The sequence below is a fragment of the Crinia signifera genome, chromosome 4, assembly GCF_055691185.1.
Source record: "Crinia signifera chromosome 4, ASM5569118v1, whole genome shotgun sequence".
Lineage (NCBI taxonomy): Eukaryota > Metazoa > Chordata > Amphibia > Anura > Myobatrachidae > Crinia > Crinia signifera.
The window spans coordinates 320,493,797-320,516,361 of record NC_139220.1 but is presented as its reverse complement, the minus strand read 5'-3'; the positions used below and the strand labels follow the sequence as shown (position 1 = coordinate 320,516,361).

At 46.2% G+C, this 22,565-nt stretch overlaps 1 protein-coding gene across 1 annotated transcript in view; it reads right to left on the bottom strand.

The window, feature by feature from the left end:
* Positions 1–21,159, bottom strand: part of LOC146075933 (uncharacterized) — a 50,852-nt gene extending 29,693 nt beyond the window's left edge. The window contains exons 1-2 of the mRNA XM_083185635.1: positions 19,307–21,159; positions 10,072–10,078 (exon numbers count right to left, since the gene is read on the bottom strand). Coding sequence (XP_083041761.1) covers positions 10,072–10,078; positions 19,307–20,631 — 1,332 coding nt within the window. The 5' untranslated portion in view covers positions 20,632–21,159. The remainder of the gene's footprint in view (positions 1–10,071; positions 10,079–19,306) is intronic.
* Positions 21,160–22,565: the final 1,406 nt, after the last annotated feature.

The following is a 22,565-nucleotide window of genomic DNA, read 5'->3' as shown; positions in this document are numbered from 1 at the left end:
CTGCAATGCAATCTAGTGAGCACATACTTTTTGTGCTGTGCGATGTGAGCGGGATAAATTGTACCATGTGTGGACATCTTAAGAAAAGATAGAACAATCTTACTACAAGCATCATTGCTAAAATCAGATTAGCCCTACTGAATACACACAAGCCGCAACATAGATAATGGGAGTCATTACCATTTCTATAAGCCTAGTTCTCACCACGCTTATCTCTGTACTGAATAACTGAATTACAGAGAAGCCCAAAATAAAACAAGCCCAAAACAAGCTACTAAAAAAAATTATAAGCCCAAAAACAAGCAACAAGCAACCATCAAAAAAAATAAGCAACTCACGAAAAAAACAAGCCCAAATCCGCTTGTTTCAAGCTGACTTGGCAACTATGGACAAGATACAGCAGCTACAGGAAGCAGTGAGCACTTCCCTGCTACTTACAGACCAGCCCACCCGATCCCTGCTCAGCAAATCATGAGCCAGCTTTGTTTTGCAGCATCCAATCCACGGCGGGCCCTGAGAACAAGGCAACAAGCCCAAAAACAAACAACCAGCAAATAGTTATTATCAATTATTTGTGGACAAAACCAGTGCTGGTGGCTGCCAATCATAAAATATATGCGCTTCAACACATAACTGAACCTTAGAAGCACATACAACACAATCTACTTAATTTTATATATATTTTGGGGGGGCCTAAGGGTGCCGTGGAAAATTTTTATTCTATGGTCTGATCCTCTCGAAAAAGATTGGGAACCCCTGCCCCCAACCCCTTTCTATTCTTAGAGAGGTGAATATATGGTGATGCTCCGGTGGCCATTTTAACTAAGGGCAAATCCAAGCTGGCTATATACATTTTTGCCCACAGTACAGTCTCATACTATGGAAGGTAATGACAGTTCGCAGCTTAATAATCAACTCCTTATGTACTACAAATACACAATAAGAAAGGCACATTACATTATATATCTCTAGGTCTTAGTTATAAACATTTTTTTCATTAATTTTACAGATTAATCAATTGACTGCTGGTTAATATATTTATTTTAATTTTCTCCCACTATATCCTTAACATTAAAGCTGGGATGGGGAACTTTCGTCCCTTCAGCTGTTGTTGAACTACACATCCCAGCAAGCATGGGCAAAAAGCAAAACTGTAGCAGGACATGCTGGGATGTGTAGTTCAACAACATGTGGAGCATCAAAGGTTCCCCATCCCTGTATTAAAGGAAAACATATATATATATAGATTTAGTTTTACCTCCCAACTGTTGCGCTTATCGCGGGAGCGTCCGTTTTGTTTTGGGACGTTCGCGCTTCCTGCCCAAGGCTGGCAGTGTCCTGTGGAGGGGTGGGGTGCAGTTGGAAGTTTCCCCTGTCACCCATGAATCCAAGCTGTGCGCACAGCCTCTATCAGAGGCGTAACTAGAATTTTGCTCCCCCCATGCAAAGAAGTTTCTGGCGCCCCCTCCCCCATATTCATGTTTAAAGTAAACTGCCACAATTAAAGCATACTTGACGACTTTTAAGCTGAGGTACACAAAAAGGAGCGCTTGAAAAAACTGTCGGTATTTTTCTGTTTTTATATCACTGGTGGGTGGTCGCATTTAAACGTCATTATTTTCAAAGCCCACGGACCGGAATAGCACCCTCCTGGCCACAGGTTTCCATCCTTTGCCCCTGAAAAAGGGATTACCATTTTCACAGATGTTGCGGGCCCGCCGCATATGTAGTGAACGTGAGGGGCTTGACAAATCTCTCATGACCATGGGCATAAAATTTATAGAAAGGGGGTATCCGGCCCAAGAAATAGAGACAACTAAAGCGAAGGTGTTGAACTTGTCTAGAGAGGAGTCATTTACACCCAGAACTGATAAACAAAAAATTAATAATAAAATCATCTGGGTAAACAAGTTTCATCCAGCCAGTGCGGAGATGAAACGCATTGTTAATTCCCATTGGCCCATCATCACTTCTGATAAGGGATTGCCCTCTCTACATTCTAAGAAAATCATGAGTTCTTAAGGCCCCCATACACTATGAGATTTATCTGACCTGTAAAATTGCATCTGATTTCCCTTGAATTTCCCCGGCAGCTTCCCAGGAGGCCTACATACAATTTCACACTTGATGTGCCATGTTTAACATCAAATTTGTGTCAGATAAATCACATATGATTTATCACATGTGATTAATCACGTGATTTATCTGACGCAAATTGGATGTGCCATCAGATTTATCTGATGGGATGGCTGTAGGGAGTGGCCTGAACAGTGCTATACCTTGCAGGTATTATGCTGTGTACACACGGTGCAATATGATTGCTAGCGATATATTGCTAGCAATATATTGCCAGGAATCATATTGCTCAGTGTCTCCTTTTCATCAGCGATGAAAAGGAGACACTGCTACTGTCAGGGGGAGGGAGCAGCAGCAGCAGACGCTGCTGCTATCACACGGTGGGAAGGGGGAGAAAGACCCGAACGGAGGAGGGAGGGAGCAGCAGACGCTGCTGCTATCACACGGTGGGGAGGAGAGAGACCCGAACGGAGGAATGAGGGAGCAGCAGCGGAGAAGGGGGGAGGGATGCGAAGGGAGGAGGGAGCAGCAGCAGAAGGGAATCCTTCTGCCGCTGATCTCCGCTGACCTCCTGCTCAGCACCGGGGGAAGCTGCATGCTCCTGCTCTCACGCTCATTAGGGAGTGCACACGGGAGCGCGCAGCTGGCGATTTATCGCCAGCAGCACTCCAAATCACTGGCAATATGGTCGCTCAGCGACCATATTGCCAGTGATTTCAGCCAATATTGCCCCCGCGTGTACCCACCTTTACTGTTCTGAAGAAAGGAGAATGGCGGTATATGTATATGTAGTTCGGGGGGTGTCGTCACTCGTACAAAAAGACACCAAGCATGGTTCCGCAGCGGGAGACACGAACAACTCACTCACGTATTTATATCAGAGACTTTTGATTCGCTCTGCACCTTGATAAAGGGGCCACTTGGCTCTGAAACGTTGGCTTATACTCCATGCCTGCAGTCTTTTTGTACAGCGCCGCCTCCGCCCCTCGAACTATACATAGCAACAGCGCTGCTGTCATCTGGAGGGAACTGTTAGTTTGTTACAGTATTAACATTTTGCTCCCATTATTGGAGTGATGCACCGCGGAGATATATATATATATATATATATATATATATGTATATATGTATACAATGTATGTGTGTATATATATATATATATATATATATATATATATATATATATCAGGGTTGCCGACTTTGAGATTCTCCTCTCCGGGAGAAGCCCGGAGAGGAGAGTTTCAGCAGCCGCTCAGGGGGGCGGGGCTTACGAGTGACATCACTAAGCCCCGCCCCCATGTTATTAAAGCAGCTAATTCATTGATCTCCGTGGGGGGGCGGAGCTAAAATGACGCGATTGTGCCGTTTTAGCTCCGCCCCCTCCTCTGAGACCCGAGGATTGCGGCATTTTAATGCCGCAATCCGGGGGTCAGCGGGGGTCCCCCCTGAATCCGGGAGGGTTGCCCACCCTTCCGGGGGCCGGGAGGGGGTACCCGATTTTCGGGAGACTCCCGGAAATTCCGGGAGGGTCGGCAACCCTGATATATATATATATTAACACACATATACAGGTGTCCATGTTCTGCCTGTGCAACTGAAGACTGCACCTCCAGTATTACAACAGAACAGACAGCATAACCACTAGCAGCAGAGACCTGTGAATGTCTAATGCACACTGACACATATACTGTGTCCGTCTCCTAGCACTAGATAACAGACACCACTGTCTGGCACTTCTCCTCACAAGCCAAAATTTATTTAGTTTTATACGAGCTGGGGAAAGGGGGAGGGGGGGGGGGTCCGGGCCCTGCTGCCCACGGTGTCATTCGTCCAGCAGCAGGGGAGAGGTCCGGGCTCTACAGCCTGTGCAGAGTGCGGACATTCAGGAGAAAGGGAGGGGTGGGGGCTCTACAGCCCGTTCTTATATTCAGCGGCAGGGGAGAGAAAGAGTCCGGGCTCTAAAGCCAGTGCTGCTTGTCATTCCAGATTGAAGCAGGGAAGAGTGTGTCACTGCCGCCCTCTGCCCTCTTCCCTCCAATCGCGCCTGCCCCTTCCTGTGATGCCGGCTGCTGCTACTGTCACTGAGGGGTTGGAGGATGGCCGCGCACCTGAAGGAGGTACCCAGAGTGCTACATATAGATATATCGCATCTGAAACATCGTGGGTGCTAAAAAGCACTCACGATGGCTCAGATTCCGATATATCTTATGTTCTGCAGGTACGACCACCTGATCCAATCTGATGAGCACGGGAACGCGCATCAGATCAGATCAGATGTCAAACACATGCGATTTTCGGCCGATTTCATCCGATTTATCGGCCCAAAGGGCCGAAATCGGCCGAAAATCGCATAGTGTATGGGGGCCTTTACACCCGAGGCAAGAATATAAAAGACTTTTTAGTCAAAAATGACGTCAGCTTTCCACTCCCTGCTAACCCTTCTTTTTTGGGTAAACCCAAGGGGGGTTGTTACAGGTGCTGCGGATGCACTACGTGCAGCTACCTAACCCCGGGAGACACTTTCCATCATCCGTACTCCGGGAAAAAGTTTAAAATCTTTCAGAGGGTTGGTTGTTCCACCAAATTCGTGATATACCTGATAAGCTGTCCTTGTGGCCGACACTATTTCGGCAAGACCGACCGTACATTCAAAGAAAGGGCTGCGGCCCACCGGTCGGCCATCAAGACAGCTTTGGCAACTGGACACAGCGACCAGCCGGTTGCAAGACATTTTGTTGAAGCACGACATAGCCTCACAGCATTGAGGTATCGGATTATTGACCATGTCCCCCCACTTTCTAGAGGAGGGGACAGGTCATTGCGGTTACTCCAGTTGGAGTGCCGCTGGATACATCGTTTGGGTACCCTGGCCCCCAGAGGCCTGAACGAGCACGCAGGTTTGTCGTGCTTTTTATAAAATAAAACGGACAGCGCCAGGTCAGCCCTCATGATAACATCTAGCTTAGCTTGGTAAAGGCACCGTTGAGTACAGCAATCGACACAGAACAGTGTCGACACTGGGCCCGCAGAGCGGTATAACATGTTCCTGTACAGTAAATGTGTAATGCAGGATGCTTTGACATAGAAGGAAACACAGCAGTAACATTTTAAATATATTTTTCTGTATGTTTTAGGGGTTGTTTGCACTTGTAGGTCAACTTGTATGTATATGCACTTTATTAAGCACTGTCACTTTAAATGGAAATGCAGTACATCATTTCAATGGAATCGGCACATCTATCAGAATGAACTTAGGTCTACAGTCATTAGGTCGACCCCACTAAGTCGACTGACAGGAAGGTCGACCTGATTTAAGGTCGACATGGGCCAATGTCGACATGACTTAAGGTCGAATTTGCATAAAGGTCGACATGAGGAAGGTCGACTGGTCATAAGGTCGACATGGGTTTTTCACTGTTTTTTAATCCGAATGTCGACACAGTCGACATGGACACAGTTGGCAATGAGAATCGGACCCTCGCGATGCTTCGGGCACGGTGGCTTGCTTCGCTCGCCACAGCTTTAATAACCTCCTCCACGCCCTAGTGGATGGTAGGGCATGAAATACCGCCTGTCGGCACATGTCGGCTCAAAAAACAGTGAAAAACCCCATGTCGACCTTATGACCAGTCGACCTTCCTCATGTCGACCTTTATGCAAATTTGACCTTAAGTCATGTCGACCTTGGCCCATGTCGACCTTAAGTCAGGTCGACCTTCCTGCCAGTCGACTTAGTGGGGTCGACCTAATGACTGTAGACCTAAATTCATTCTAATAGATGACCGCTTCCATTTCAATGCACTAGGCACTTTAACACTGAATGAAATGTTTTTTTTTTAGAATTGCATGTACATTATGTGATATGTCATATAGTGGACCTTACATTGTTTGTACCATGTTTTTTTCACAGAGTAAAAGTTTTTTTGAAGTGTGATTACCTCTCGTTCCCACGGCCTGTGACGGATCTCGGGTGACGTCATCAGCAGCCGCCGGAGACGCCGGACCAAGCCACGGGAACTGACAGGAGCTGTACAGGTATTTAAACACGTTTTGAGCATTGTTTGTTGTTTGAGCACCTTGATAAAGAGGTGGCCGAGCCTCGAAACGTTGGCATCACAGTTGGGTGTGTGTTTTATTTCCGAGTGCCGCCGACACCACAGAGACATATACAGATTGACAGCCACTAACTGTCAGTGGAGGGCACCGGCTCATTTGCCATTTCATTATAGATATCATCGCTTGGAGTGCCGCCCCCCCAGGACTTATATATATATATATATATATATATATATATACACATATATATATATATTCCAATAGGCAGCACACCTGTATATATATATATATATATATATATATATTCCAATAGGCAGCACACCTGGTAAATAAGTCAATTGGTACTGGTGCCCTCCAAAATAACCCAGGGTGTCTTCGTAACCTTCTCAGAAGCTGAAGCTGACAGGATTCTGTTTGGACAGAAGTTCCAGGATGAACTAGAGACTCTTCCCCTAAATTACCTTTACCGTGATTGGGTTAAGTTGAAACAAAAAAAAATCGATTATCTATACCACGGTATCACATTTAGTGATTACTACAAAGAGAAGAGAATCCCACATGGTTTCAGAGTGAACAATTCCCCTACCATCGGGCGCAATAACTCTACATTTGTTAAACAGTGGATCGCTTTACTCAATAAATGCAGCTTTGATCTGCTCCTACTGGTAATTGAAGAGTCTGCTCGGTAGCTGTCCATTGCAAAAGAACGCATTGCCGAATTTGAACACAAGCACTTGGGCGCTTTCAAAGAAGACGAGTCACAAGATTGGATCAATTGATTGGATAACCAGATTGCATCCTACAAACAGGATTTAATCCAATTTAAAAAAGACAAACTGTCAAAAGTCATTGATGATTACGAACAGAACAGAGTCTACCGCTGGCACTGGTAATAGTGACAGACAGCGCAATAGACGCTTCAAGCCCAGAAACTATCGCCAACTCTGGCAATCTGACTCGTCTCAGGACCAGGGCACCAATAGTGAATCCGATATTCCAACTGACAATCCCAACAGCAGCAGACAATCCCCTTTAGGGGTAGGACCCCATCGCGGACGCGGCGCACGAGAAAAAGGACCCGCCGCGGCGGCCAAAGGCAGAGGGAAGGCAAGTGGAAAAGGTCAGGGCAGGGTGGGTCGCCCACCCCTGAACCCGAGAACCTGATCTTCAATCTCTCACAACACCCCCTGACTAAAACAGAAGAAAGTGTGTTACGACGTGGTTTGTCTTTTGTGCCCACAGTACACCTTGATCCCATGCAGTGGACAATCGAGAAATATAAAATGAATCGTCAACTAAAATTACATGAACACTTCAAAGGTAGCAAGGCTACCCCGACTGGTGACGATACACCCCATCTCCCTGCGGCCCTACGGCATCTCCAGAAGCGCTCTCGCTTCGATCCAGTTTCATACAACGCATCGATCAAGACCTTCAACCGTGTACTTGACCAATCTGTCAATAAGGAGGTGATACGGACGACCACCGGCGATATGGGTTATCCCAACCTCAGTGGTGATGAGTTCCGGGCCCTGAAAAATCTTGCGGATTACAAAGACATTATCATCCGCCCCACCGACAAAGGCGGGGCGATCGTGATCCAGGACCTGTCTGATTACTCTAAAGAACTTTACCGTCAACTGAGTGATGTCAAGGTTTACAGACTACTCAACCTTGACCCTACCCTGACGTTCAATAAGCGCCTGCTCGACCGTCTGAATCTGGCCGTGAGTATGAACAAAATTGACCGCAAGCTGGCGACGGCATTGTATAATGACACCCCGACGGTGCCGGTTTTATATTCACTCCCCAAGATACATAAATCGCTAGTGAACCCCCCTCATTTCGGCTAGGGGTGGGGTCTTTCAGAAGGTTTCAACTTACCTTGATATGATTTTGCAACCATGCATTGTTAATCATCCGAGACATTTACTTGACACTACCGCTTTTCTTAATAAATTGCTCAACATCACGACGATACCTGCTGATACCATACTGTGTAGCATGGACATTTCCAGCCTTTACACAGTCATCCCCAATGATGAAGGGATGGCTGCTGTTAGACGGCTGATACATGACAATCCATGGTATACCGGTCCTGATGTGGATCTTGTGATAGATTTACTTGAAATGGTTTTGACATGTAATTACTTCCTATTCAATGGTGCTTTCTATGTTCAGACATCAGGGTGTGCGATGGGGTCTGCCGTGGCTCCATCGTATGCGAATGCTTATATGTATGCCATAGAGGATGATATTTTATTTAACAACCATGATTTCTTTCCCCATTTGCTTACTTATCAGAGGTATATAGATGACTTGTTCATTATGTGGACAAGCAGTGAACAAGCATTAGTAGCTTTCATAGAAACACACAATAGGTCCAACCATCCGGTACAATTTACCTTTGACATAAGCAGAGAGCAGGTACACTACCTGGATGTCCAGGTCAATCTCAAAGAGGGTAGTCTGTCCACCGAATTATACTGTAAACCCACCGACCGGAATACGGTCCTACATGCCAATAGCTTTCATCCGACCAACTTAAAATTCTCACTCCCTTACTCCCAATTCCTCAGAGCAATACGCATATGCTCTGATAGACAGATGGCCATCACGCACATTGACAGGATGATTGACAACTTTGCATTGAGAGGATATATGAGAGGCCACAACTTGCCTTGGCAAAGGCCAAAGCACTCCGGTCCACCCTAATCTGTAAAACCAAAAAGACACTGTCCAATCGGTTCCCTTGGGTCAACCACTACAATGTAGCAAGTAAGGACATTAAAAAGATTACCAATGAGACATGGCCAATAGTTAGCTCTGACCCTGAGCTTAACCTGCAGGACACCAGGGTGATGCCATGCTACAGCCGTGGCAGGAACATATGCGATATTTTAGTCAAGGCTGACATCACGGGTCTCAAACAAGCGACCTCGGAGCAGAGTGGCTTCTTACAATTACGTAAGGGCTGCTTTCGCTGTCTAAACTGCGCGGTATGTCCATCATTGATTACCGGCAGAGATTTCCCGCATCCCCATACCGGCTTTCGTTTCACCATCTGCCACCGAGTCACATGTACGACTAGATTCATTGTATACATTATAACATGTCCGTGTGGACTTAGCTACGTCGGTAAAACCGAGCGTACACTACGCGAGAGGATGGCATCACACAAAACTGCAATCAGGGCAGCGATTACGAGTGGGCATAGTGAGCAACCGGTTGCACGGCATTTCGTGCAATCCGGGCATAGTATCGCTACTCTCAAATACATGAACATCAATTATGAACCGCCCCGTTTGAGATGCGGGGATCGGGGACTTCGCCTCTTACAAAAAGAAGCCCGCTGGATTCACAGACTAGGTACTCTCTCACCCAGGGGCCTCAATGAATCTGCGGGACTTCACTGCTTTCTCTGATATTTATTTCAACTACTGTTGCATTTACTTGCATGACACCATCTGCATTGCGATTGACACGCACCCAGCCCGACGCGTCCCCCCTTGGTTCACTGACACTGTGACGCTTGTGTAGCTACACGCATTGAACAGTTCCGCTATGCATCAGCCCTTTACTATGTGATTATGTGATTATCTGTTTACTTAAAGGTATATGTCACTTTTTGCAGGCTGTCAGAATACTGTAACCATGGTAACCGGCACGACATGATGATGTCATCAGTGGGCGCGTCTGTTCGGGCTCGGCAACCCGTGGGCTTTCACGTGTGATCTGGTGGGGTTATAAGGTATGTTTCTTTATGCTTTCTGTTGTTCCTGATGAAGATGTGATTCTAATACATCGAAAAGGTTTGGACATTTACCTGCGTTGTGTTATTCATTTATTCGCCGTGCGCTACCTGACTCATATATATATATATATATATATATATATATATATATATATATATATACAGGGCTATTTTTCAGCCGGAACGCCGTTCCTGAAGCTCAAATTAAAAATGACGTCATCAGCAACGGCGTTCCGGAACCTGCTCCACCCGCATCGCCTGCCCGCACCCCTCTCCCCTGCCCGCTGTTTATGGATGAAGTCCAGGAGAGAGACATGCAGCAGTAACATTCACGTCTCACGCTGGACCACTAGCCAATGGGCGCTTGCGGTCCAGCAGCCAATCAACTGGTGGCTGCTGGACCGTGAGCGCCTATTGGCTAGCGGTCCAGCGGGAGATATGAATTTTAGCAGCATGTCTCTCTCCTGGAGTCCGGGGAGCGGAGCTGGAGGAGGCTCGGGCCGGGGCCTGCAGAGCCACCGGGGTCATGCGAGGCGCAGCGGCAGAGGAGGATGCCGCTTCCTACCGGGTGCTAAGCCTGCTGCTAGGCTGCAGAGCAGAGGCCGGGGAGGAGGCGGCAAGACCCAGGCTCATGGTGTTCCGGGGGGAGGAGGACGCGGAGGCCTCCACGGAGCCAGGGGCCGGAGTGGAGGAGGTGCCCGTGCGAAGAGACCAGCGGTGCCCTGCTAGTGCTGGAGGCGCCCGAGGCCCGGAGGCTGGAAGAGGAGGAGGACGCCGCAGCAGCAGCGGAGGCCGTGGAGGGACAGGCCGGGGCGGCAGCCCGGAGGGGAGCAGGGAGGAAGGGGTCGCTGAGGATTCTCTAGGATCTTCCGGACCAAGAGCTGCGCTGGATCAGGGGCTGCTGCGGACAGGAGAGGATCTGGTGACCTGGGAGGCTCTGGTGGCAGCCTGACTGACATGTCCAGGGAGCGGGAGCTGGACAGGTGAGAGCTTGTGGGCCTGCAACCCTTCATTGAGCATGAAGCCCCTGGCATTGAGCATGTAGGTAAGTGGCACTTAAGTGTCAAATGTGTAATGGGCATCTCTGTGTGGGCCATATGTATAACAAGCATCTCTGTGTGTGGCATATGTATAACGGGCATCTCTGTGTGGGCCATATGTATAACGGGCATCTCTGTGTGTGGCAAATGTTTAATGGGCATCTCTGTATGTAGCATATGTATAACGGGCATCTCAGTGTGTGGCATATGTATAATGGGCATCTCAGTGTGTGGCATATGTATAACGGGCATCTCAGTCTGTGGCATATGTATAACGGGCATCTCTGTGTGTGACATATGTATAACGTGCATCTCAGTGTGTTGCATATGTTTAATGGGTATCTCAGTGTGTGGCATATGTATAATGGGCATCTCAGTGTGTGGCATATGTATAACGGGCATCTATGTGTGTGGCATATGTATAACAGGCATCTCTGTGTGTGGCATATGTATAACGGGCATCTCTGTGTGTGGCATATTTTTAATAGGCATCTCTGTATGTGGCATATGTATAACGGGCATCTCAGTGTGTGGCATATGTATAACGGGCATCTCAGTGTATGGCATATGTATAACGGGCATCTCTGTAAGTGGCATATGTATAATGGGCATCTCAGTGTGTGGCAAAGGTATAATGGGCATCTCAGTGTGTGGCATATGTATAATGGCCATCACGGTGTGTGGCATATGTATAATTGGGCATCACGGTTCGTAGCATATGTATAATTGGGCATCACGGTGTGTGGCATATGTATAATTGGGCATCACGGTGTGTGGCATATGTATAATGGCCATCATGATGTGTGGCATACAGTATGTATAATTGGGCATCACGGTGTGTGGCATATGTATAATGGTCATCACGGTGTGTGGCATATGTATAATGACCATCACGGTGTGTGGCATATGTATAATGGCTATCACGGTGTGTGGCATATGTATAATTGGGCATCACGGTGTGTGGCATATGTATAATGGCCATCACGATGTGTGGCATACAGTATGTATAATTGGGCATCACGGTGTGTGGCATATGTATAATGGGCATCACAGTGTGTGGCATATGTATAATTGGGCATCACGGTGTGTGGCATATGTATAATTGAGCATCACGGTGTGTGGCATATGTATAATTGGGCATCACGTTGTGTGGAACATGAATAATTGGGCATCACGGTGTGTGGAATATGTATAATGGGCATCTCAGTGTGTGGCATATGTATAATGGCCATCACGGTGTGTGGCATATGTATAATTGGGCATCACGGTTCGTAGCATATGTATAATTGGGCATCACGGTGTGTGGCATATGTATAATTGGGCATCACGGTGTGTGGCATATGTATAATGGCCATCATGATGTGTGGCATACAGTATGTATAATTGGGCATCACGGTGTGTGGCATATGTATAATGGTCATCACGGTGTGTGGCATATGTATAATGACCATCACGGTGTGTGGCATATGTATAATGGCTATCACGGTGTGTGGCATATGTATAATTGGGCATCACGGTGTGTGGCATATGTATAATGGCCATCACGATGTGTGGCATACAGTATGTATAATTGGGCATCACGGTGTGTGGCATATGTATAATTGGGCATCACGGTGTGTGGCATATGTATAATTGGGCATCACGGTGTGTGGCATATGTATAATTGAGCATCACGGTGTGTGGCATATGTATAATTGGGCATCACGGTGTGTGGCATATGTATAATTGGGCATCACGGTGTGTGGCATATGTATAATTGGGCATCACGGTGTGTGGAATATGTATAATGGCCATCACGGTGTGTGGCATATGTATAATTGAGCATCACGGTGTGTGGCATATGTATAATTGGGCATCACGGTGTGTGGCATATGTATAATTGGGCATCACGGTGTGTGGCATATGTATAATTGGGCATCACGGTGTGTGGAATATGTATAATGGGAATCTCTGTGTGTGGCATATGTATAATAAGCGTTACGGAGTGGGGTATATGTATAATGGGCCAGTGGCAGTAACATAACACTGGTTGCAATATAATGCAGGTTGCAAAACTGCGGTATAAAGTAGTCTTTTCCTGCAATGCTGTGCCCCTTGCAGTGAGGCTACACCCCTGTTTTTTGAGCGCGTGCCTAAGGCGCGAGCATATTGTCCACTTTGCTGCTGGGGATTGTTATGTTACAGCCACTGTTGGGAGGAATTATATGTAGTTTTTTATGTAATGCCCCGCCCCTTTTGTAGCTCCTCCCACATAGTCGCCCACTTTCTGCCCCGCCCACAGTTCCTGAACCTATTTTCCTACAAAAATAGCACTGATATATATTATATATATATATATATATATATATATATATATATATATATATATATATATATATATATATATACACACACACATATATACACACACACACACATATATACACACACACACCATGTTATTTGACATCTCTGGAGCTGTACCTTTATGGATATTAATATTGATCTAGTGAGATTTTTTTTTGTTATAACATTTTATTTTCTTGCATTTTTCCACATATAAACATAGAAAGGACATTTACAGTTCATGGTTCCTGCTTGTTTCATCACATTGAAATTTAACTCACAAAAACATATTATTCACATTATTCGCAATTTGACTCCTCTTTCCTCTAACTCCAATTTCTGTCTTTATCCTTTATAAACATATTATATATATCCACATGGTTTAGTAACCGCATTCATATCTGGGGTTTTATCCGTCTCATGATACTTCGTTATTTTGATGAGGAGCCTCCTCCGATATTTTTATCATATCGACTAATACAGTGGTTCTCAAACTGCTATAAGCACATGAATAAGAACAGCATGCCCCTTTACAGAATAAAATTCCGGATTTTTTGACACCAAAAAAACTTTATTTTAAAAGTTCACTTTCCACTTCACCATGAAAAGATGGCGATTTGCTACACGGTGACACGTGGCGAAAATCACTTAGAAAGATGGCGAAAAGTGCACGTTGAATAGGGTGATTCACTTTCTGACCCAAAAAATCACCTTCCAATGAATTCGCTGTGAAACATGGCGAATTGGCCTCATTAAGGGGTGAATTTATGAAGCTTGGAGAAGTGATATCTATCCCCATAAAGAACGTTATGAGCAAGGTGATAATGGTTCAGCCAATCAGCTCTTACCTGTCAATTTACATATTGTAGCTGATTGGCCAAACCATTATCACCTTGCTCATAACGTTCTTTATGGGGATAGATAACACTTCTCCAAGCTTCATAAATTCACCCCTAAATACTGCCCTATGTGTTTTCTAGAGTGGTGCTCTCTACATTTCCTCCTAATACGATGTGACACCCTCTGTGTACAATACTATTTTATTGCTTGTGTACCTCCCATTCCCTCCCCCCGCCTCCCTCCCCCCCCCCCCCCCCCCCCCGCCTTTCCATCTTCTTCTATTTCATATAATTTCCTTGGATTTTATTTGGATGCAGCATACCCTCCAACATTTTAAGGGTAGAAATCGGTACACATTCGAGAAGGGGGCATGGCCTTGGATAAAGTGGGCGTGGCCACACCCCCTTTCCGAATGTTCACTGGGCATTTTTGCACCCCCCACCATCCACATCTACCACACGCACAGCAACACTGCAGGCACTGCTTGCTGGTGGGTGCGTGGGACGAAGAGAGTGCTTCTTCATCCGGCCTCCAGCTCTTTTAATATAAAGCCTGCCAGCCTGGGATCTTGAAGTTCCTGGAGGGGAGGAGCTGCGCTGCGCACTGTAGATAATGGATGGAGTCATACTCGGGAGGCAGGCAAGGTTCCTGGCCGGCACCCGGCCCCTCTGTTAAGGTCGCGGGCAGAAGACACGTCACGCCCGCGACCAGACACTTGAGCCCAGGCCCAGTCAGCGTCACAGCCACCCAGCCCCCCTGTGGTCACGGTCGGATGTGACACATCACGCCCACGACCAGAAACCGGCACCCACAGTCACGGAGCGGGAGCAACAGTGGATGCTGTTAAAGCTCCGCTCCTCCTTTCTTTGACCCCAGGAGCCGGACTCCAGAGACAATGGAGACAATGGCAACTCCATTGACTCTGGCAGATAAATACCGGTACAATCGGTACATCCATTTTTAGCCAGTACAGACCGTAAAAAAACTGTACTGTACCGGCTAAATCGGTACAGTTGGAGGGTATGATGCAGTATATTTTTACCCCCCTTTATTACTTGTTTCTTTCTGTGCTGTAAAAGGATAGATACTCCCAGTTCATGAATGCTGGTCTCATCCCCATGTTAATTCTTATAAAAAAGAAACCTTATTTGCATGTATTTCTTTATATTTCAATCCTTATGCTACTTTCCCCTGACCACATTTCTGTAATTGTCCTTCTCTACCACAAACAAAACTACATAGGATCACACATAAGGACAAGGGACACATCAAACACGGGGGACTCATTGCCTTCTAACCCTTATGATTCATAATTGCCTATAAGTACTGCCATCAAAATGTCATACTGTTCACCTCAAGCTGTTCCATCTGCCTCCTTATTGCCCAGGTGGTGTTATCATAGAAACATAGAATTTGACGGCAGATAAGAACCATTTGGCCCATCTAGTCTGCCCCTTTTTTATCCTTCAGGTAATCTCAACCCTTTTTAATCCTTATTTCTCTGTAAGGATATTCATATGCCTATCCCCAGCATGTTTAAATTGTTCTACATACAGCCGCATCACATTCTCTCTTACACTACGCTATATAATCCCCATTTTTTGTAGTATTTAATAATACCCATTTCTATACCTGGGAGAGTAGCTTTCCTTTCCATATATATAATTCTTAGAATCATATTTTCCAGTTCCCTTATGGGCGGCGCTGATCGCTTGATCCAGTGGTATAATATTAGCTTATTTGCTACCCCCACAATCACTGTCAGTGTTGGTATAATTTTCCTATTTCCTGGGCCTAAATCCCATCTTTGCATGTAGAACAGAAGGCGTGCCTGTGGGTCTTTGACAAGTCTTAATGAAAACAGGTGGTCTAGTGAGGTTGCGTCTGTGACGGTGATTCTAACAATATCAAGCAATAATATGGGGACTGCAATATCCTAACATTTATGAAAATACATAATGTGAATGTGTTAGGAATATCACAATGATTGTAAGTAATGCATCACGATCGCCATTAATCAATTTCTGATTCTTTCATGAAGCTAAACTACAAAAACTGCGTATTTAAATGTCGTACAAGATGATCGCGAGACATTAGCAACATAGATGTGCAAACTCAACTTCCACAAGCTGTATATTACACATCTCAGTACTGGCACCAGCAGAACAGCTGTATATTACACATCTCCGTACCGGCACCAGTAGAACAGCTGTATATTACACATCTCAGTACCGGAACCAGCAGAACAGCTGTATATTTCACATCTCCGTACCGGCACCAGCAGAACAGCTGTATATTACACATCTAGTACCGGCACCAGCAGAACAGCTGTATATTACACATCTCAGTACCGGCACCAGTAATACAGCTGTATATTACACATCTCAGTACCGGCACCAGTAGTACAGCTGTATATTACACATCTCAGTACCGGCACCAGCAGAACAGCTGTATATTACAGAGCTCAGTACAGGCACCAGTAGTACAGCTGTATATTACACATCTCCGTACCGGCACCAGTAGTACAGAGGTATATTACACATCTCAGTACCAGCACCAGCAGAACAGCTGTATATTACACATCTCAGTACCGGCACCAGCAGAACAGCTGTATATTACACATCTAGTACCGGAACCAGTAGAACAGCTGTATATTACACATCTCAGTACCGGCACCAGTAGAACAGCTGTATATTACACATCTCCGTACCGGCACCAGTAGTACAGCTGTATATTACACATCTCCGTACCGGCACCAGTAGTACAGCTGTATATTACAGAGCTCAGTACCGGCACCAGCAGAACAGCTGTATATTACACATCTCAGTACCGGAACCAGTAGAACAGCTGTATATTACACATCTCAGTACCGGCACCAGCAGAACAGTTGTATATTACACATCTCAGTACCGGCATCAGCAGAACAGCTGTATATTACACATCTCAGTACCGGAACTAGTAGAACAGCTGTATATTACACATCTTAGTACCGGCACCAGCAGAACAGCTGTATATTACACATCTCAGTACCGGAACCAGTAGAACAGCTGTATATTACACATCTCCGTACCAGCACCAGCAGAACAGCTGTATATTACACATCTCCGTACCGGCACCAGCAGAACAGCTGTATATTACACATCTCAGTACCAGTACCAGCAGAACAGCTGTATATCACACATCTCCGTACCGGCACCAGCAGAACAGCTGTATATTACAGAGCTCAGTACCGGCACCAGCAGTACAGCTGTATATTACACATCTCAGTACCAACACCAGTAGAACAGCTGTATATTACACATCTCCGTACCGGCACCAGCAGAACAGCTGTATATTACACATCTCAGTACCAGCACCAGTAGTACAGCTGTATATTACAGAGCTCAGTACCGGCACCAGCAAAACAGCTGTATATTACACATCTCCGTGTCGGCACCAGCAGAACAGCTGTATATTACACATTTCCGTGCCGGCACCAGCAGAACAGCTGTATATTACAGAGCTCAGTACCAGCACCAGTAGTAAGCTGTATATTACAGAGCTCAGTACAGGCATCAGCAGAACAGCTGTATATTACAGAGCTCAGTACCGGCACCGGCAGAACAGCTGTATATTACAGAGCTCAGTACCGGCACCAGCAGAACAGCTGTATATTACAGAGCTCAGTACCAGCACCAGCAGAACAGCTGTATATTACAGAGCTCAGTACCTGCACCAGCAGAACAGCTGTATATTACAGAGCTCAGTACCTGCACCAGCAGAACAGCTGTATATTATAGAGCTCAGTACCGGCACCAGCAGAACAGCTGTATATTATAGAGCTCAGTACCAGCACCAGCAGAACAGCTGTATATTACAGAGCTCAGTACCAGCACCAGCAGAACAGCTGTATATTACAGAGCTCAGTACCAGCACCAGCAGAACAGCTGTATATTACAGAGCTCAGTACCAGGAGAAGCAGTACAGCTGTATATTACAGAGCTCAATACCGGCACCAGCAGAACAGCTGTATATTATATAGCTCAGTACCGACACCAGCAGAACAGCTGTATATTACAGAGCTAAGTACAAGCACCAGCAGAACAGCTGTATATTACAGAGCTCAGTACCAGCACCAGCAGTACAGCTGTATATTACAGAGCTCAGTACTGGCACCAGCAGTACAGCTGTATATTACAGAGCTCAATACTGGCACCAGCAGAACAGCTATATATTACAGAGCTCATTACTGGCACCAGCAGAACAGCTATATATTACAGAGCTCAGTACCAGCATCAGCAGAACAGCTGTATATTACAGAGCACAGTACCGGCACCTGCAGAACAGCTGTATATTACAGAGCTCAGTACTGGCACCAGCAGAACAGCTATATATTACAGAGCTCATTACTGGCACCAGCAGAACAGCTGTATATTACAGAGTTCAGTACCAGAAGAACAGCTGTATATTACAGAGCTCAATGCCAGCACCAGCAGAACAGCTGTATATTACAGAGGTCAGTACCAGCAGATCAGCTGTATATTACAGAGCTCAGTGCCAGCACCAGCAGAACAGCTGTATATTACAGAGCTCAGTACCAGCAGCCCCATCACCACTGTATGTTGTTATATTGCAACTCTAGTTCCTAACAGACATTTCGTCCCAGGGAAAAAGTGCCCCAAAATCCACTTGTCAGACCGCTCCAGACTATTAGGACTGATTTATAAAAAACACTTCTCACACTAGGAAAAAATTGTATCCATTGCATGCATATTGTGGTGTTACAAGTTACCTTAATTATATATGAAATATGCTGCATTCAGGCCCTCAGAGTGACTCAAGGGATTAATAAGTACAGATGTAGCAGGTCTTATCCTTGCTGGCGATCCACCAGCAGCATGTTGCTGACTGAGACGCGCGTGCGTCCCCCACGCACGCGCGTCTTAGTATCCGGGCGGCGAGGCGGACGCATTACTGTCCGCCTCCCGCTCGAGAGGCAGGGGGGACCCGAGGCACTGCGGGGGGGGGGGGCAGCACCGTCGGAAGAGGACGTGCGCGCGCGTCCCCTTCCGGCATACAGATGGCGGGGATACAGGTGATGGCGACGCCATCGCCATCACCTGCAACGATGAATCCCGATACATCTGTATTGTCTTTCTAGTAACACTCTACCTGCATTCACAGCATTTTTAGTTTCTCTCCTGTGTGACTCCTCTGATGTATAACAAGCTGTGACTTATCAGAAAAACATATGCTGCATTCAGAACATTTATATGGCCTCTCTCCTGTGTGACTCCTCTGATGTATAACAAGCTGTGACTTATAAGAAAAACATTTACTGCATTCAGAACATTTATATGGCTTCTCTCCTGTGTGACTCCTCTGATGTAGGACAAGATGTGACTTCAGGGTAAAACATTTGCTGCATTCAGAACATTTATATGGCTTCTCTCCTGTGTGAATCCTCTGATGTAGGACAAGATGTGACTTATTGGAAAAAGATTTGCTGCATTCAGAACATTTATATGGTTTCTCTCCTGTGTGACTCCTCTGATGTACAACATGATGTGACTTATGGGAAAAAGATTTGCTGCATTCAGAACATTTATATGGCTTCTCTCCTGTGTGAATCCTCTGATGTGTGACAAGATGACACTTCTGAGAAAAACATTTGCTGCATTCAGAACATTTATATGGCTTCTCTCCTGTGTGACTCCTCTGATGTAGGACAAGCTGTGACTTCTCTGAAAAACATTTACTGCATTCAGAACATTTATATGGCTTCTCTCCTGTGTGACTCCTCTGATGTAGGACAAGCTGTGACATCTGGGAAAAACATTTGCTGCATTCAGAACATTTATATGGCTTCTCTCCTGTGTGACTCCTCTGATGTAGGACAAGCTGTGACTTCCGGGCAAAACATTTGCTGCATTCAGAACATTTATATGGCTTCTCCCCTGTGTGACTCCTCTGATGTCTGAGAAGATGTGATTCATATGTAAAGCCTTTGTCACACTCAGAGCACACATGTGGTTTCTCTCCTGTGTGACTCCTCTGATGTATAACAAGATGTGCCTTACAGGAAAAACATTTGCTGCATTCAGAACATTTATATGGCTTTTCTCCTGTGTGACTCCTCTGATGTATAACAAGATGTGCCTTACAGGAAAAACATTTGCTGCATTCAGAACATTTATATGGCTTCTCTCCTGTGTGACTCCTCTGATGTATAACAAGCTGTGACATCTGGGAAAAACATTTGCTGCATTCAGAACATTTATATGGCTTCTCTCCTGTGTGACTCCTCTGATGTAGGACAAGCTGTGACTTCCGGGAAAAACATTTGCTGCATTTAGAACATTTATGTGGCTTCTCTCCAGTGTGACTCATCTGATGTATGAGAAGTTGTGATTTATATGTAAAGCCTTTGTCACACTCAGAGCACACATGTGGTTTCTCTCCTGTGTGACTCCTCTGATGTATGAGAAGCTGTGATATATATGTAAAGCCTTTGTCACACTCAGAGCACACATGTGGTTTCTCTCCTGTGAGGCTCATCATGTATGAGGTGAGAAACAAATTAGTTGCTGAAGGTTTCTTCTATCCAGAAAATAAAATTGCTTTTGTTCCTCCTCCTGAGGTGTAAGGAGATGATGTATTTAGTTGGCTTGATCGGAGAATAATGTCCCTTTCCACGTCGTCTTAGTTAGAATCCTGCTCCTTATATGTCCTGTAAGAAAGTTAATATGTAAAAGCATAATGGTTACCAGGATAACACTACTTATATTGTATAAGATATATATTTATACACAATAACAAGTATCAGTCACTGATTATATATTCGTGTACAGATGTGTCCACATACATCCAGCCTCCTTGTGCGTTAAACAGTCCTTCTAGTCCTGCCATGCTATAGCAGGATTGTAAGAGCCGAGCATATTTTTATTAAAATTCGTTGCAAAGTGCTAGGGGCATGACCTTGGCAGCGTGGGAGTAGAACAGGACTCGCCAACCTGTGGCTCTCCAGATGTTGTGAAACTAAAAACCCCATCATGCCTTGCCACAGTTTTGCTATACGGGAGTGTTAAAACTGTGGCAAGGCATGCTGGGATTTGTAGTTTCACAACATCTGGAGAGCCACAGGTTGGCCTGTCCTGGAGTAGAAGCAAGAGCTCCCTGGCTGATATTCCCTTCCTGATAGCTGCAGGGCGGGAAGCACCGGCAGACATCGACGTGAGAGGAAAGCAGACAATACCTGCACCCGCTGCTGTGTAACGCTCCACCGAGCTGCCATTCATGGGAGCCGTGGGCCCAGTGGTCATCTGTGAGGCTGCATGAGCACATTGCTTACCAGCGGCCAGGAACCTTAATTCTGTAAGGACCTAGGTGGTCATGCCAGCAGGAGACAGCGTCAGATGCCTGGAAGTGGTGGGCTGTTGTAGTCCGCAGGAGATGTTATTACCAAGAGGCTGCTGCGGGGCATAAACTGCATAGTCTGTGTTTATTGTCAGCGGATAAGATCAGTTTAGTGTTGGCTCAGTTACCAGAGGGCTAGAGGGCTCTGTGTTGTACCATCTGGACAGAGTGGGACATTGTATTTGTTGCCAAGGGAGATTGCCAGCGAGATTGTGCTGGATCCTGAAGCCCTTCATGTATCTAAACTGTAGAATTCAGCTTGCCATTAAAATAGAACTGCATAAAGCAACTGTAGCATCATTGTGGAGTGACATAGATTAAGATAGCCAAGTCCCCTAGTGCAGAAATGTAATACTGATATTGTGTGTGTGTGTGTGTGTGTGTATGGAGACACCAGCACCGCACTTGGCAGTTATACTGGGGAAAATCTGCAATAGCACAGCCGCAGCCCAGCTAGAAAGCTATGCCTGCGCACAAGCCAGAAACAATTCACAAACACCCTTGACCACACCACATACCACCCCCTCCAACATGGGCGGATTGGCATGCCGGGAAACCGGGACATTTCCCGGTGGGCCGGCCCATAATTGACATAAAGTGGCTGCTCACCCCCCCTGGCTGGGCCGCGGACCGCACAGCCGCAGCAGTTTTCCTTAAACAAATATGGCTGCGGCCAGCATCATTAAGTAGAAGTAATATAAGCAGCCAATAGTAAAAATGGCCGCGGGAGGGCTGGTGCGCATGTGCAGCCGCACGCAGCTGCTCCCGCGGTTCTGTCACTTACAGTGTTACCTGCGTGCAGGGAGGCGCCGGCCATGAGATGCGCCCTCCCTGCAGTACATCCCCGCTGCTGTTCAGGCTCTGTGGCTGCCGGCTGCCAGTACACTATCACACTGGCTGGTTTCACACACTCCGGCTCCTGAAATCCTCCTGAAATCCCGTACGGCCAGGGAGCCGTGCCGCACACACTAGTTTATAATGGAAGGGATGGCCACAGCCCGGCAGCCGTCCCTTCCAGTGGCGGGATCCGGCTGCAACCGTGCGGGGCTACACGAGGAAAAGGGGCGGAGCTACACAAG